The 13613-nt window shown below is 53.4% G+C and overlaps 5 protein-coding genes across 5 annotated transcripts; 3 read left to right on the top strand and 2 right to left on the bottom strand.

Moving 5' to 3' along the window:
• Positions 1–1485: 1485 nt before the first annotated feature.
• On the bottom strand, positions 1486–3881 carry veA (sexual development activator VeA). Its single transcript, XM_071029583.1, has 2 exons — positions 3611–3881; positions 1486–3541 (listed from the first exon to the last, which is right to left on the bottom strand). Exons 1-2 carry the CDS (start codon positions 3756–3758, stop codon positions 1932–1934), a joined length of 1758 nt encoding a protein of 585 aa, XP_070884338.1. The 5' UTR covers positions 3759–3881; the 3' UTR covers positions 1486–1931.
• A 1036-nt stretch (positions 3882–4917) lies between these two features.
• On the bottom strand, positions 4918–5739 carry BJX67DRAFT_182667 (uncharacterized protein). The gene is made up of 2 exons (XM_071025207.1): positions 5634–5739; positions 4918–5567 (listed from the first exon to the last, which is right to left on the bottom strand). The coding sequence occupies exon 2, from the start codon at positions 5440–5442 to the stop codon at positions 5029–5031; it is 414 nt and encodes a 137-aa protein (XP_070884337.1). The 5' UTR covers positions 5443–5567; positions 5634–5739; the 3' UTR covers positions 4918–5028.
• A 3140-nt stretch (positions 5740–8879) lies between these two features.
• Positions 8880–10236, top strand: BJX67DRAFT_182662 (TMEM53 family protein). The gene has a single exon (XM_071025206.1). It carries the CDS (start codon positions 9193–9195, stop codon positions 10144–10146), a length of 954 nt encoding a protein of 317 aa, XP_070884336.1. The 5' UTR covers positions 8880–9192; the 3' UTR covers positions 10147–10236.
• Positions 10214–12301, top strand: BJX67DRAFT_358693 (putative DNA repair protein (Rad57)). Its single transcript, XM_071029582.1, has 2 exons — positions 10214–10744; positions 10801–12301. The coding sequence occupies exons 1-2, from the start codon at positions 10350–10352 to the stop codon at positions 12062–12064; spliced, it is 1659 nt and encodes a 552-aa protein (XP_070884335.1). The 5' UTR covers positions 10214–10349; the 3' UTR covers positions 12065–12301.
• Positions 12275–13604, top strand: BJX67DRAFT_182698 (uncharacterized protein). Its single transcript, XM_071025208.1, has 3 exons — positions 12275–12702; positions 12755–12918; positions 13003–13604. The coding sequence occupies exons 1-3, from the start codon at positions 12485–12487 to the stop codon at positions 13473–13475; spliced, it is 855 nt and encodes a 284-aa protein (XP_070884334.1). The 5' UTR covers positions 12275–12484; the 3' UTR covers positions 13476–13604.
• The last annotated feature ends 9 nt before the right edge of the window (positions 13605–13613 follow it).

Raw genomic sequence — 13613 nt, 5'->3', positions numbered from 1 at the left:
CGTTTGATCCCAAGCGACGACCTGGTCTTGCGCAGGTCCGGGAATGATGGGCGAAGCGAACTCCCACTGGCAGGTTCACAATTGCTCGGCGTGTGGCCAAAGCTCTGTCGTGAATGGTGGCCTACACCACTCCCATATTCCATCTTCTGCCGGATAGACCTCCAGGTCTCGTCCGGGAGGCTCGCGTTCGCCGTCCCAAGACTCTGCATGCAGCTCCCCTTTGCCGTACCCTTATACCCGGCCCGTTTCAGCTCTTCATACGCCATCTCCGCCTGTCTCAGCCGGTCATTCGTGGCTTCCTCTTCACGGCGGCCGTCATGAGATCCCCTCCAAATCTCCGACACGCTGCTCCACCCACCAAACGGATTGAACGCGGATGCAATCGCCTTCCCGAACCGAAAGATCCCGGACTGTCTGCGAGCGGGTTCATTTGTCCCAACATCCCGTAGAAAGATACTCGGCGGCTTTTCGCTCACCGTATCATTCATGTGCCCCTCAACAAACCGGGATCGCCGACCAGCCCGCCCACACTTCGGTGATCGCGGCGAGCCATGCGCCAAACCCAGTCGTGTGCCATAACCGTGAAAGTGCCACCGCTGTCGAGAACCAGATGTGCACTCCTTGCGCCCCGTAGAGTCATCGTCTCCCGGCGGCTGCGGCCAGTCATCTGACCGTCGTCGCTTGACAGAGTGCGAAGACGGAGAGTCATTCACCCCACTCTCCGTCCTGACACCGACATCAGGGTTGTCAGGGAGCGGCGAGTCGAATTCCTCCGCATCGTCAAATTGTCCGGAGACTTCAGATATAAAATCGGATTCAAGACTCGAGCGGCTAGCGTCCCATCTGTGTTTTCGAGCCGTGTAGCATCTGTCGGTAAAATCCGGGGAGCGACAGGCCGATTCGAGAGAGCACTGGAGTTGGTGGTCTGGTTCCTCGGATTCGAAGTCGACGGTTCGGTCAACCGCCCGAGTAACCGACGCAGAGAACATCTGGAGTCGTGGGTCGGTCAATGTCGATGGTCTGTGGGTTGAACAGGGAGGATTTCCAAGTGCCACTGACCTCCGCACCGATGGGGATGCCCCTGCTTTCCAAGGTTCCTTTTTCTGCCTTCCGTAAGTAGCAAACGGATTCGAACACGAGGCGAAATAGAGACAACCAATTTGTCAACAGTGTAGAGCGACAGAGCGCGAAGCAGGCGAGGGAAAACCGAAAGAGCAAAGAGGGGAAGTTGTGTTGTTTGGCGATTGTTTGTTGTCTTTGGAGTTGTCGCGCCAAGCAACAGGCTCCCCAATGCAGCAAAACCACGCCAGCACCAGCTGCGAACGAGAGACGGGCTGATGGAAGATTTGGACTTGGACAGTATGGTGCTCGACTCATGTTATTTATGCTCGCGTCGAGGCAAGTTGGTCTGTCGTGTCTGGAATGCAGGATGATGCTTCCTCCCATCCTTGAGCATTCTGCACATTTTCTAGAAGATCGTAATCATAACTACGAGAGAATCAAGGACGTAAGTCGACAGTGTCTTGAATACCATTGTCCATGGAATTGTCTTTGATCCCTCAGAGTGGTTATATTGCACAAATCTATCAATCCAGACTAGAAAATCAAGGCCGCTGACAACAAATCATATGAATCATAGGAAAAGGTCAAGCATTTGAACACCCAGTCACAGCCAGCCATTCTGATAGAATGATCTAGAGCAGCCCGGGGAAGACATCGTGTCCGAGAAAGTACAAATGGAAGAAGAGAACGATGAACAAGAAGGCAGAATCATATACAGCTTCGAAGGGGCGGATAATGGTAATCGTAAGAAAAGTCAAGCGGGCCCATCGCTACCGTGAAAATAGAGCCAAAACCTCAGAGGTGACCGTCCCGCACGTACGCCGTTCCGTATACCAGAAGCGCGCCAACAAAAAACACCAACGATATAATTAGCTCAATGCGTGAATTCTCGTGGTTATGCGCCCATTAGCTCGCTTATACGCCATCTGATCGGGGCCGTCAAAGAGCGAGGCCCGCGGGTCAAATGAGGGCCTACGCGCACCAGTATAAGACTCACTATCGGGGCGCATGCCGTTGTAGAGCGGCCGGTCATCATGACCGAAAGTTTCCTCGTGCGAGCGCTTCGATACCGTCTGGTTCGTTTCCCAGAGGGTTTTGCCGGAGCCATTGTCGTTGCCGGGACTGGATCCAATGCTGCTTGATGGCTGTGAGGATGTGGGAGGAAATTCGGTGGAAATAGATTTCAGCGGAGGAAGAGAAGTGACCATTTTCGATGGGGTTTGAGATCGGGCAAGTCCGCGGTCAAATGGATGCTGTCCTTCACTTGATTGAATATTGAGCGAGTTGGGAAGTCGTAACGGAGGTAAAGCTGTAGTAGGCGGTGGCTTTGGGTAGCCCGAGCGCTCGACCGGGACGCGTGGATGCGAGTATGGGTAGGCTGTCGAGGAGGGTTCGTATTCAGTGCCCGACGAGGGGTTCCTTCCGTGCGAGGTCGGAGGGCGGGGAGAATACATGTTTGTTGTATTTGTCGGCTGCGAGGGATGGGACAATTGCGGAGCTGGATATTGAGTCTGAGTCGAGCCAAATGATAGATGGGACTGGTAGGACGGAGTGTGGAGCGGCGGAGGCGCGGCAGCAGGGGGCACGGGAGTGGAAGCAGACGCAGGAGAGGGTGTTGCTGGGGGGCCTGCGACGGGAGTTGGGATTGTAACCGAGGGAGGAATGGGCGTCGAAGAAGGCGCTACATTCGGGGGCATTTGACGTTGGTAGGGCTGAGGATTTTGAGGACCATACTCAGGACCTGATGGACGGCGCTGTGATTGATACCCATTCGAATGGTCGACAGTGCTAATGCTTGTTGAACGGGGCCGTTCAGGATGGTTGGCAGAGTATGCGTCTGGCGTTGCATATCGGTCCGAGTGCCGACTGCTGTAGACCCTCTCATCTTCATAGTCGTAATCGTCTGTCCGCTTGTCCCCCCGACGCCTCATTCGTACATCACGACGGATACGGACGCGGCATCCTTGCTCTGCAATGATGCGGCTAAGGGGTGTACTTGTAGTCAACCCCGGAAACTTCTTAGCGCTATATACAGTGAATGGAACGGTCACGACTTCCAAGCGGAAGTCCAAAAACTGTTGGGGCGCCGACAACTTCCCAGGCACTGGCGGGAGAGGGGCTGGTGTTCCTTCGGTAGCGTCTTTGGGATCTTTGGTTTGTTCGAAAAGGTGGAAGCTCAAGCGATAGACACCCTCGTGCCTCACGGAAAGATCGGGAAAGATAAAGTATCCGGCCTGGGACGGTCGATCAAGATATGCTACGCCCGCCACGGGCACTCCAGTCAGGGCCGGGCAGCTAGGAGCGGGAGCGAGTCTTCCTTGCGCCATAGGGCGAGCGGTCTCCAAGGTCGCGAACAGGAAGAAATTTGCGTTGTAGGCAAAAGTGATATCGGTTTTATGGGCATCATCGTGGGGATCGGACTCGAAAATACGCATCTCAACGACGGGAGGAGGATCAACGGGGCGACGGTCCGCAGACGCTGTCCAGAATCCACACATTAGTATCCTCTTCACATCGGCTCCAAGATCCGAATGGTTCCATTGCTTACACTTGGCACCAGCACCACAAGCTCTCGCACGTTCGGGTTGTTGCATGACATGCAACTTGTATGTGATCTTTTTGCCCTCTTGAGTGATCCGACTGACGGAGTGTTCCGTCTCGTTGATCGGGGCTGGCGGATGAGCTCTGGCAGCCATCTTGGCGGCGACCTATTTAATATGAGTAACAGGTATCAGTATGAGAAGTCTTAATGCAAGGCAAGGTTTCCAGACCCTGTCTCAAGAATAATGCAAACTTACCTGGTAGATTATGTTGCACACAAGTTAACAACTCTCGACGCCTTGGTGGACTGGATAATTCGGGGCAGTTCCACGAGCGTAGATTGAGGAGTCGAGACGTGCAGCCGCGCGTCGACGGCCGGGGGAAGGGGAAATTCAAGGTGATATAATGCCAGGAAGAAGATTCAAAAGGGAAAGGCAGCGAGGGAGAAGGAAGGGGACGACAAAATGGGCTGAACAGGGGAGACAACCCACGGCGTGTCCCTTCTTTGGGGGTGGATACAGAAGAGGAAGGAGACTTGAGGCTGGAAGAAAGATAGCGCGGAGAGAGGAGGGCGAGAGAAGAGCGAGAGGGGAGATCAGTGATAGAAAAGGGTCGAAAATGGCAAAGTCAGCCCGTCAAGGAACAAGCATCGAAGATGGTCGGAGACGCTCTCGCTGCGATCCCGACGGACGCTCAGCTGGGTCGCCTTTTGAGACAAAGGAAAATGAAGTCCTTTGGCCGGGGGTGGATCGATCACGCTGAAAGAGCCATGTGTTGTCTTTTGAGGAGTCGGAGCAATTGATGAAGACAATATTTTCGCCCCTGCTGCTTGCGTGTCAGTCAAGACAGAGAGATTCCTTTTCCCCAGTGCTTTTGCCAGCTGGAAGGCGAGCGCGATGACAGCATGGAGGATTCATGCTGCACCCCCGACCAGACCGGCGGGTGCAAAATCCAAAGAGGGTTTGGGGCGGGTGGGGGAGAGAAGCCTGTCCGGTGATTGGGCTGTGGCGGCGGGAGAGTTCGATGGCTGTGGTCGTGGCTCTCTCGCTGCAATTTTTTGGGTCTGGGACTCGGTGCAGCGAGCCAGAAAATCAAAAATTCAATTTGAGTAAATTCCAGTTTAGGAAGGACCCCTGCTTGGAACGACCCACTTCTGAAGCATTTTTCTCGCGAGCAAACCTCGGTCCGTGTTTCCTCCCATGATACGAGAAACACCAAAGTAAGCTTCCGGGCTAGACTGGATATGTGTTAGTACGTCTGCCATCGATGACAGTTGACACACCCGTGGACACTGAGTGGACGGGAGATTATCAGAGTGGGTACCGCTATACCAAACATATACTCGCCATGTTACTTCTGGAGCAAACTCTCTTCTCCTCCCAGCATCATTCATCATTCATGGGCGCTTCGCTTCGATATGGCTCTTTACCAGTCAATTCTCTCCTTGACAGTGCCAGAGAGAGTGCTGGTCAATTTTGACGAGTGCCAGTGGGGTATCGGGCCACGACACGATAAGATGATCAGAAGACTCAAATCCCACGAAGGGACCCAAGATTCTCCCGTCCCGAACGGTTCAGTGTGAACCATTCTTCCGAGCCTCCATGATTCTCCGTCATGAATGCCCAGAAAAACGCCGGGAAGAGATGGAATGACGAACCAGACCAGCAAGATTATCAATTCCAACTTTCGAGAGCCCCAATTCCTTGTCAAGACTTTGGGAATTGTCCCCCTCCCAGCACACCGGATCGAGTGCATCCCAAAGCCCAGGAATTTGGAAGATGAGCAAGCGACAGCCAGCAACGCTGGCCAGTGCTTTTGCCTTCTCCCACAGGATGGCATTCTCCAATGAACGCGAAGACTTTTTTCTCCACACTTCGAGACCTCGGCGAGACGAAATCAGAATTGCAGCCGAGTCGCCTGGCGGTTTCAGAAGCCTTTCTCGAACTCAAGGATTTCTTCGCCATCTTCGACGAATCAGACGCTCGGCTGGACAATGTGGCATTGATACTTTGTTCCTCGAGACTGCTCACATTCTTTGATGCTCAATACTCGCCAGCTGGGCCATCGAGCAGTCCCAGGTGTGAGTGAGAATTCACCCCCGAAAGGCCAGTCCAAGAAGAGAGAATGACAGCCCTCAAGCTCGATCAAACTCGATCCTCGCCGCGGACAATTTCATCCAGTCAAAAAAGCCGGGGGCTCGATCTTGTTTCTTTTTCCTGGAACATTGAGCAAGATCAACACTGAAATTTGAAGATGAGACAAGTGATCGTCTCCTCACCCAGCACGGACAAAAACAAAGAAACTCAAACAAAGACTTTCACCAATCAATCCAACGGCAAAGGCCCAAGACAAGCAAGTTTGGACTCCGGTGGATTGGAGGGGCGCAAGTTGGAACCCCTTCGGACAATCACTTCCTGATAAAGTAGGAGACTAAACAGCCCGCGGGCCCGGGCTCCGGGCAGGGCCGGGGTTTGAACTCCGTCTCAACTCTCGGCGAGCAAAAACAGATCTGGCCACAGACCCCCTCCCCGACCCTGTCCTTCGTTCTTGCGGCTCTGGTGCCGAAGTTGAAGCCTTTGATTGGACCACTATGCTGGGCAAGCATGGCACCCTTCCAGGGTGGGAAAACCATCTTGCAAGGTCAGTCCAGGCTGAATCCTTGTCAGTGGGTGAAATCTGGAAACGTTCCACTCTTGCCCAGGTGCTCGGGGCGGACCGGTCTCGGTGGGACTCGTGGATGACACCCGTTCTCCCCAGGCGCATCTCTTCAGCTTCATTCCACTTTGCTTTCAACTTTTCGTTTTTCCAAGTCCAGAGGCTGTGCGGCTCACCCCTGGATTTCGCTGAGGTATTGGAGGGTTGCTGATTCCCAGGCTGCAACAACCAGAGCAAAAAGAAATGAGCAGTTCAGCCAGATCAGTCCTCAGGTGCCAGCTGCACTGCCATCTGCAACCCAGAAGGTTTTCAACCACATTCTCGGATCTTACTGGCATGGATTGTCTTTCTCACATAATTCGCACGAAGTCTGCGGTGCCAGACATTCCAGTGCATGTTTGAAATGTCAACGGTGGGATCACAATCCCAACCATGGATCACACGACTTCCGTTTTGTTTTTTTTTTCCCCCGTTTTCTCGTCTTTTCTCTCAGTCTGGCCTCCGGGAGAATCGGCAGACAAATGGGCAGACCACCCTCCTTGAGTCGCGCCAACCGTCTCACCGAGCCAAACCCCATGTCAAGTGTTCGGGGCCCTGCATGTGGCGACTGATCCGAATGGTTGGCGATATCAATGCTGGCTGGCGGATGTCCTGTGCCTCAGTCGCACTTTCTGCCTTTCATGCGCGCGATTTATCCCTGTTCATTTACCGCATCCATCTTAGGCACGGAAGACTGCCCAATCCAGGCGAGAATCTTTCTGGCATGGCGAAACCAGCGCCAGCGGCGCAAGAAGTTTCACAGATTATTCATGTCCTGAGTATGGGCTCCCAGAGGATGCAGCACCGCATGTTCTTTTTGAGTCAGGGTTTATCAGGTCTGTCCCACCGTGAAAAGGGTGACGTGATTCCTCCAGCAGAGTCCGCGCTTCTCGTTTCTCGAGCCAAACCAGTCCTAGTCAGCCGTTATTTCCTCCACGGAGGCGCAAAAAGGCGTTGGAAATGTGACCTGTCTGAAGAGCATTCTCATGGATCAAGAGGGACCTTCCTGCGTCCATTTTCCTCCATGCAGTCAGTTCAAAACAAGGCGGGTGCCGCACGTCTCCAGCGACACTGACACCTGCTGTGAAAGGGCCACGGTCACATCGGAGCCGTTCATGATGCCCCCGGGCAGTTGAATCGCCTGCTCCAGCAGGGAGCCTTGCAGGGGCGAGTAACCTTCCCCAGCTTTTCTCCTCCGCCGCTCCTGCATGACTTTTCCTTCAGGTTGCCTTTCGTTGGTCGCTTCTCTCAAGTTTTCCGCCTCCAAGAATCCGAAATTCCATCCAGCTCAGGAACCCCCTCTGCACATACCTGCACGATGCCCATCAAGGGGTACGAACCGTCATACCAAACCATGCACATCGCATCTTGAACCTCCTCCCGCAACCATCGGGAATATCCGCCTTCCCCGCTGTTGCCACGCCTAAATCTGCTCGAGGAGTCGAGATGCATGGTAGATTGTGTGGGTTGACTTTGCGGTCGGGTTGCCGAAGCCTTCTGCGACAAGTAATATGGTTCACGCGTAGGATGTAAATAGCATACACTTCATGCAAGGTTGCGCCCGATGTACGACTCTAGGTATCTAAGAACCGCTTCTGGACCTCCCCAAAGCGGGCCCGCGGCGCCGGACAGCCGCGCGTTGCGGGCGTGGATATATATATCTAGATCCGCCCCCTCCATACTTATCCCTTGAGTGCCGGTGAAAGGCTGCCGGACATGCGCATATGTGTGTTTCGGTTCGGCGGCCTGATAGGCTAGGCATATATGTCCCATACCCTCGCCGAACATCTCTCGTTTGGGAGTCTGGAGAAGCTCTTGGTCGGGAGGCAAGGACAGCAGAGTCAAGTAAGGTTCTGGCCTCTGACAAATACTCCACAGAAGAAATTCTCCGGTTCACAGGAGGCGGAGAGGAGATTCCGACCTGGGAATGAATGACAAATACGCCAACTCAACTTCACTTTCCACGGGTTGAGATCTGAATGTTGGGGAGCGAAGATTGGATTCTTGTTCATGATCGCCCTCCACTCCGATTTCCCCGAGCTCCAGCCTGCCCAGCAACACAGGTCGATTGCCCTCGCAAAAAGCAATACGGAAAATCACGATAAGATCTTCTCATCAGATTGACATTCCAGAACCCGCATTTCGCATTCCAAATAGGCACCTTTTGGCTCGAAAAGGACGGACCGAGGACACATAAAAACGGGAACGCATGAATCATGCCTGGCACTGCATCGGCCGATTATCCGTGCAAATAATCGCCAACAAAGCATGAACCACAACCTCGAGGATCGTGAGTCCAGCCAGTCATGTTTTGCAGGTGCATCGTCTGCCCACGCTAGACTCAAATTCGAACGGCCGAGAGTGGCTGATGGAAGGAGCTTTGCAAGCCGCTGACTGGCCGCTAATTGAGATGCTCATCGCTCGTTCGCCTGGGTGGAGAATGAGGGGCTTCAACTTCGGACGCTCAACGTTTGCTCCCGGGAAGGTGGGAGGGGTTCAGTGGGCGACTCTCGCTCATTGGGACCCGGCCGACTGGTTCTGTCAATTATGATTGAGAGAAAATCGTCTGCACCGAGGCATGGTCTTCCCCGGCAAATCTGTGGCAATTCCTGCGCAACCTCTGCGCCGCCCAAGGGACATGAACGCCATTGTTGTCTGGGAACGACCCAGGTTCCGCTCCACCGGCTTCCAGCTTGTCGAGCCGAGCCGCGGGTGAATTTTCTCTCACCGTCTGAGCCGTACATGCACGGCATCAATCGTTCGTACTAAAGGAAAAATGGCTGCCGTTGAGTCCGGGGTTCATCCACTAGCCCCAACGTTCGAGGTCTCCGTTTTTCAACTCCTGGCCTGTCTCTCAACTCCCTTCGGTCAGAACCATAGCCCTTGCCTACCACCATGCACCCTCTCCACCCCCTGGAGCCAGCTGGCCAGAACATCTGGTTATACGAGCCGCCTCCGAGGGATGGCAACGCCGTTCCAGATGGGAATCCAGCCCTCATTGTTCTTTGCACCTGGCTCGGAGGGGCGACTCCTCGACGGATTAGCAAATATGTGGGCTATCATCGCCAGATCTTCCCCCATTCCGCCATTCTCCTTATCACAACCGGCATGGTCGATATAACCGTGCGCTCGATTGCCGCCATCCGGGCTCGATTATACCCTGCTAGAGAGGCCATCCGCCGAATCCTGGGGCCGGATGCCGGCGATATCGAGAAGAACCCCAGTGGTGTTCTTCTACATATATTCTCTCACGGCGGAAGCAACATCGCCATCCAGCTGATCCTCTCCATGCAGGATCCGAAGCATTCAAGTGGCATCCACCGACTCCCATTGCAGGGTATCATCTTCGACAGCTGTCCTGGCGACACGACGTTTATGCGCAACTACCAAGCCAGCGTTTATTCGTTACCTCCCGCCCCCCTACCCATCCAGCTGGTGAACAGAGCGCTACTCTTCCCAGCTATCGGTGTCATCACGGGGCTTCAGAATCTGGGTATCACGAGTTCGATAGGCGAAATGCAGAAACAACTCAACGATACCCTGGTTGTCTCTGCCCGTGTTCCGCGATTGTATCTCTTTTCCAAAGCAGACACGACGATCCGCTGGCAAGAGGTGCAGGCGCACCTCGATGATGCGAGGATTCGAGGATATAACGTGGCAAGTGTGGTCTTCCAGAAGAGCCCACACTGTGCATTGATCGTCGAAGACGAGAAGCGATACTGGGGAGCTGTTCAGCAGTTTTGGGAGCAACTTGTCAAGGCAAGAGCCCCAGCGAGTGTTGTGACGGGCGAAGCGGAGATCTCCACAGTCGTCCCAGGGCTCGGAGGACAGCGAGAGAGTAGATTATGAATCATGTACGTCTCAATGAGTAATGAAGCAACGAATAACGCGCCAAGTTGATCGGCTCTGTGAACCTTGTAGAGTGTACTTTTTCCCATGACAGCTCTCGTGTGACGCATCGGGATCTCCCGATTGGGCTTTCCCCACACGACCAGAGGAAACCTCGACTTTCCGGAGCTTCACTTTTCTCAATCTCCCTCGTCTCCCCTTCCATGGATCTTTTATCCATCCTCCCTGATTTCTCAGTCAAATCATACGCGCATATCCTCCCACCTCTCGAAAGAAGCCAGATCAACACCGTCGACCTCATCACTCTTGACACACTCGAAATCGCGAAACGCGCCCACGTTCCCCCTGCAGACGTCCGCCGATTAGCCGACCACGTCATCAAAGCCCTGCACCGCGATGTCGGATTCGAAGAGACGCCCCGTCCCGAACAGAGCGAACCAGACTCCAGCCTTGATCTCGACGTACCGTTGAGCCCGGGGCCGCGGACCCAGCTCGACCTCTCGAAGTGGTGTGCTATCAGCACACTTGACCCCACATTAGATGCCTTGCTGAATGGAGGGATTGCGACGGGATATGTGACTGAAATTACCGGAGAGAGGTATATACGTTAAACCTGGATTGTGGAGTTTGAATTAGTTGGCTGATTTGCTGCAGTGGGAGCGGCAAGACGCAGTTCCTGCTCGGTCTATTGCTTGCAGTCCAGCTTCCACCCCATCGGGGTGCGGGCAAAAGCGCGATCTACATCTCTACGGAGGCTCCGTTGGCGACGAATCGGCTTTCGCAGCTTATAGAGTCGCATCCGTACCTTTCGGGTCTCTCGCGCGAGCATGCGCCTTCCCTGGAGAGAGTTCTCTCTATCAATGCGATGGATCTGGAAACTCAGGACCATATTCTGAACTATCAGTTGCCAGTAGCTATCAAGCGGTATAATGTCGGGCTTGTTGTTATCGACTCGATCACGTCTAATTACCGGGCGGAGCATACATCCCACGATCTGTCGGGTCTCTCGACGCGGTCCGGGGAGCTTGCTAAACTGGGGCAGATGCTGCGTAATCTGGCTGCAAGTGAGGATATTGCTATTGCCGTTGCGAATCAAGTCTCGGATCGATTTGAAGCTGATGCCCAATTACCTTTCCCGCGCGTGAGCGGTCCTGGTGATCGATCCCCTATGTCTTCTCCCGCCACGCAACAGGCTCTGAACACTCTCGACTGTGAAGGTGCCGCGTCGCCTTTACCTCGAATGCGCCCATCGGAACAGGGTAATATAGAACTAAACCAAAATACCCTTACTGTTCCCCAATCAACCCCGAATATCCCGTCATCATCGCCCCTCCCGACCCAAGATGACCCGCAGCCGCTGCCCGACGGCTCATACCTGGTGGGCAATCCTGCCCGAAACGACATTCTCAGTCTACAACATCAACAGCGTTTCTTTACAGGATGGGGTGACTCTTCGCAGGCGGTCGTACCCAATGCTCATTATGGCTTTCGACCCCCAACCCTCAAAACGCCGACGTTGGGTCTCGTCTGGTCAACGCAAATTGCGTGCAGGATTGCTCTGAAGAAGTACGACCGATCAACTAGCTTCGGCCCACTCGCTGAGGACAATCTGGCCCGACCGAATCTTGGACAGGTGCCGCGTAAGAAACAAAACGATGATACCGGAGAGCGTGCTGGTGAGATAGCCGAAACGAGTTCGGCTCCCCTTGTTGATGGTGAAAGTCAATCACTATTAGCCGAACCTCCTCCTGAACCAAAATCTGTGCTCCCGACTCAGCCTCAACTAGTTGAACGACCGATCCAGCGAACGATGAAGCTCGTCTTTGCTCCCTGGGCGGGAAGACCTGAGGGAGGGCGAGCTGGGGATCGGGACGAAGTGGAATTTGAGATTTGGAAAGGCGGACTGAGAGCTGTTTAATGGAGAATGGATCCAAACAGTATACATAATCTCTGTTCCTATATTGAGGAGAGCCTGGCTATACACTAGACAGAGTCTGGCCCTGTCGCTCAACAGAAACCGTGATGATGCTGCAATTTCAATGAACAAACAATTCCATTCTGTGGGGACTCATGGGGGGTGGTTGAGAGTCAGGTGATCATAACTCTATACTTATTGCCGTGGCTTGATCTTCTACCTTCCCCTTACTCAGTCCCAAGTTGATGCTACTCCAGTGAATTTTCGCCACTGAAAAGGTTGACTGCACTATTTGTTGACTTCTATCTAAGATTCTTTACTCGTAAACCATCTCATCTCGATTCTCCAACGAGCTCGCTGACTCGACCGTGGTGTTAACACATTTTTCTGGACTAACACATACACACCTCTGGCAAGATCATAATGGCTCCTCGGCTGAGACACGACTTCATGGCTTATACGCCTGAAAGAACCTTTTCGGGGGGAAGTTTTACGTCCGCTTCCGAGCTAGGTGTTCATGCCTTTGAGACCATACTGGGAGCAACACACCACCAAGAAGTTGTCTACACAAGTGTCCCACCAAATTGGTCTGCGTCCATCCTTCAATATCTCGACAAGAGCACCGAGAGTGCTGGTATACGGTAAGTGGGATGATTATTGATAGTTGATGACGACTGACTTCTCACATTTTAGAAAAAATTACAACTCTGACACCCAGATTTTGTGGATCCGAATCATGCCCACCGAAATTCACAATTGCATTCAAGTTTGGATCAGAAATGAGATGGCGCGTTGGATGAGTGTCGGCCTTCTGACGCTCAGCGAGCTTTGCTATCTGAATACACTGGTCGGAACGAGTAAGTTGTCTATCTTTGCCTCCTCCGAGCTAGTCTACATTACGAGCAATTGGAAGTTGCTCTAATTTCTAACAATATTGATAGCAATTGACTTTCGATTCGCACCATATGCGGGTTCTAGGAAAGAACCAGATCTTCTAGTGCGCCAAAACAACAACCTACTTCCGGTACTTGCTATTGAAACAGGCTGGACCGAGTCCTATTCCCGTTTACTGGACGATATGAACCTTTGGCTGGTCGGGGGTAACGGTGCTGTAAAGGCAGTTATCATTGTCAAGTGGGGTAGGGTTGGCAGTACGAACCAGGTCAAAGGTACAGCCGAGTTGTACACCCTCGACCCCGCTGGCATGCCGATTCGACGACAGAGCGAGCAGGTGTTTCCCGAGCCTCCCCCGCCGCAAGCTCGGGCCCAAGAGTTCAGCTTCACTCGGCGCTTGCTGGTCGGAACAGCAGTCTTTCAAGGGAGGAATGCCGACGACGTGTTCACGTTGAAAATCGACGAGCTTCGACGTAATGCGAGGGATGCGCTGTCGCTCATGGGCCTTGTCCCTAGCTAATTTCCCTTTCCTAATTGTTGTCTGCCTTTGCTTCGGCGTGGTTGGCGGGTTTGTTAGGAATAACCGTTCGAGATGCAGTTGGCCAAATAAATTTAGTAGTGGCTGAACGGTTTCGATTTCCCACGAAGTGAAGAAAGA

Source organism: Aspergillus lucknowensis (genome assembly GCF_044049455.1).
Source record: "Aspergillus lucknowensis strain CBS 449.75 chromosome Unknown BJX67scaffold_32, whole genome shotgun sequence".
NCBI lineage: Eukaryota > Fungi > Ascomycota > Eurotiomycetes > Eurotiales > Aspergillaceae > Aspergillus > Aspergillus lucknowensis.
This window is presented reverse-complemented; position numbering and strand designations above follow the sequence as displayed.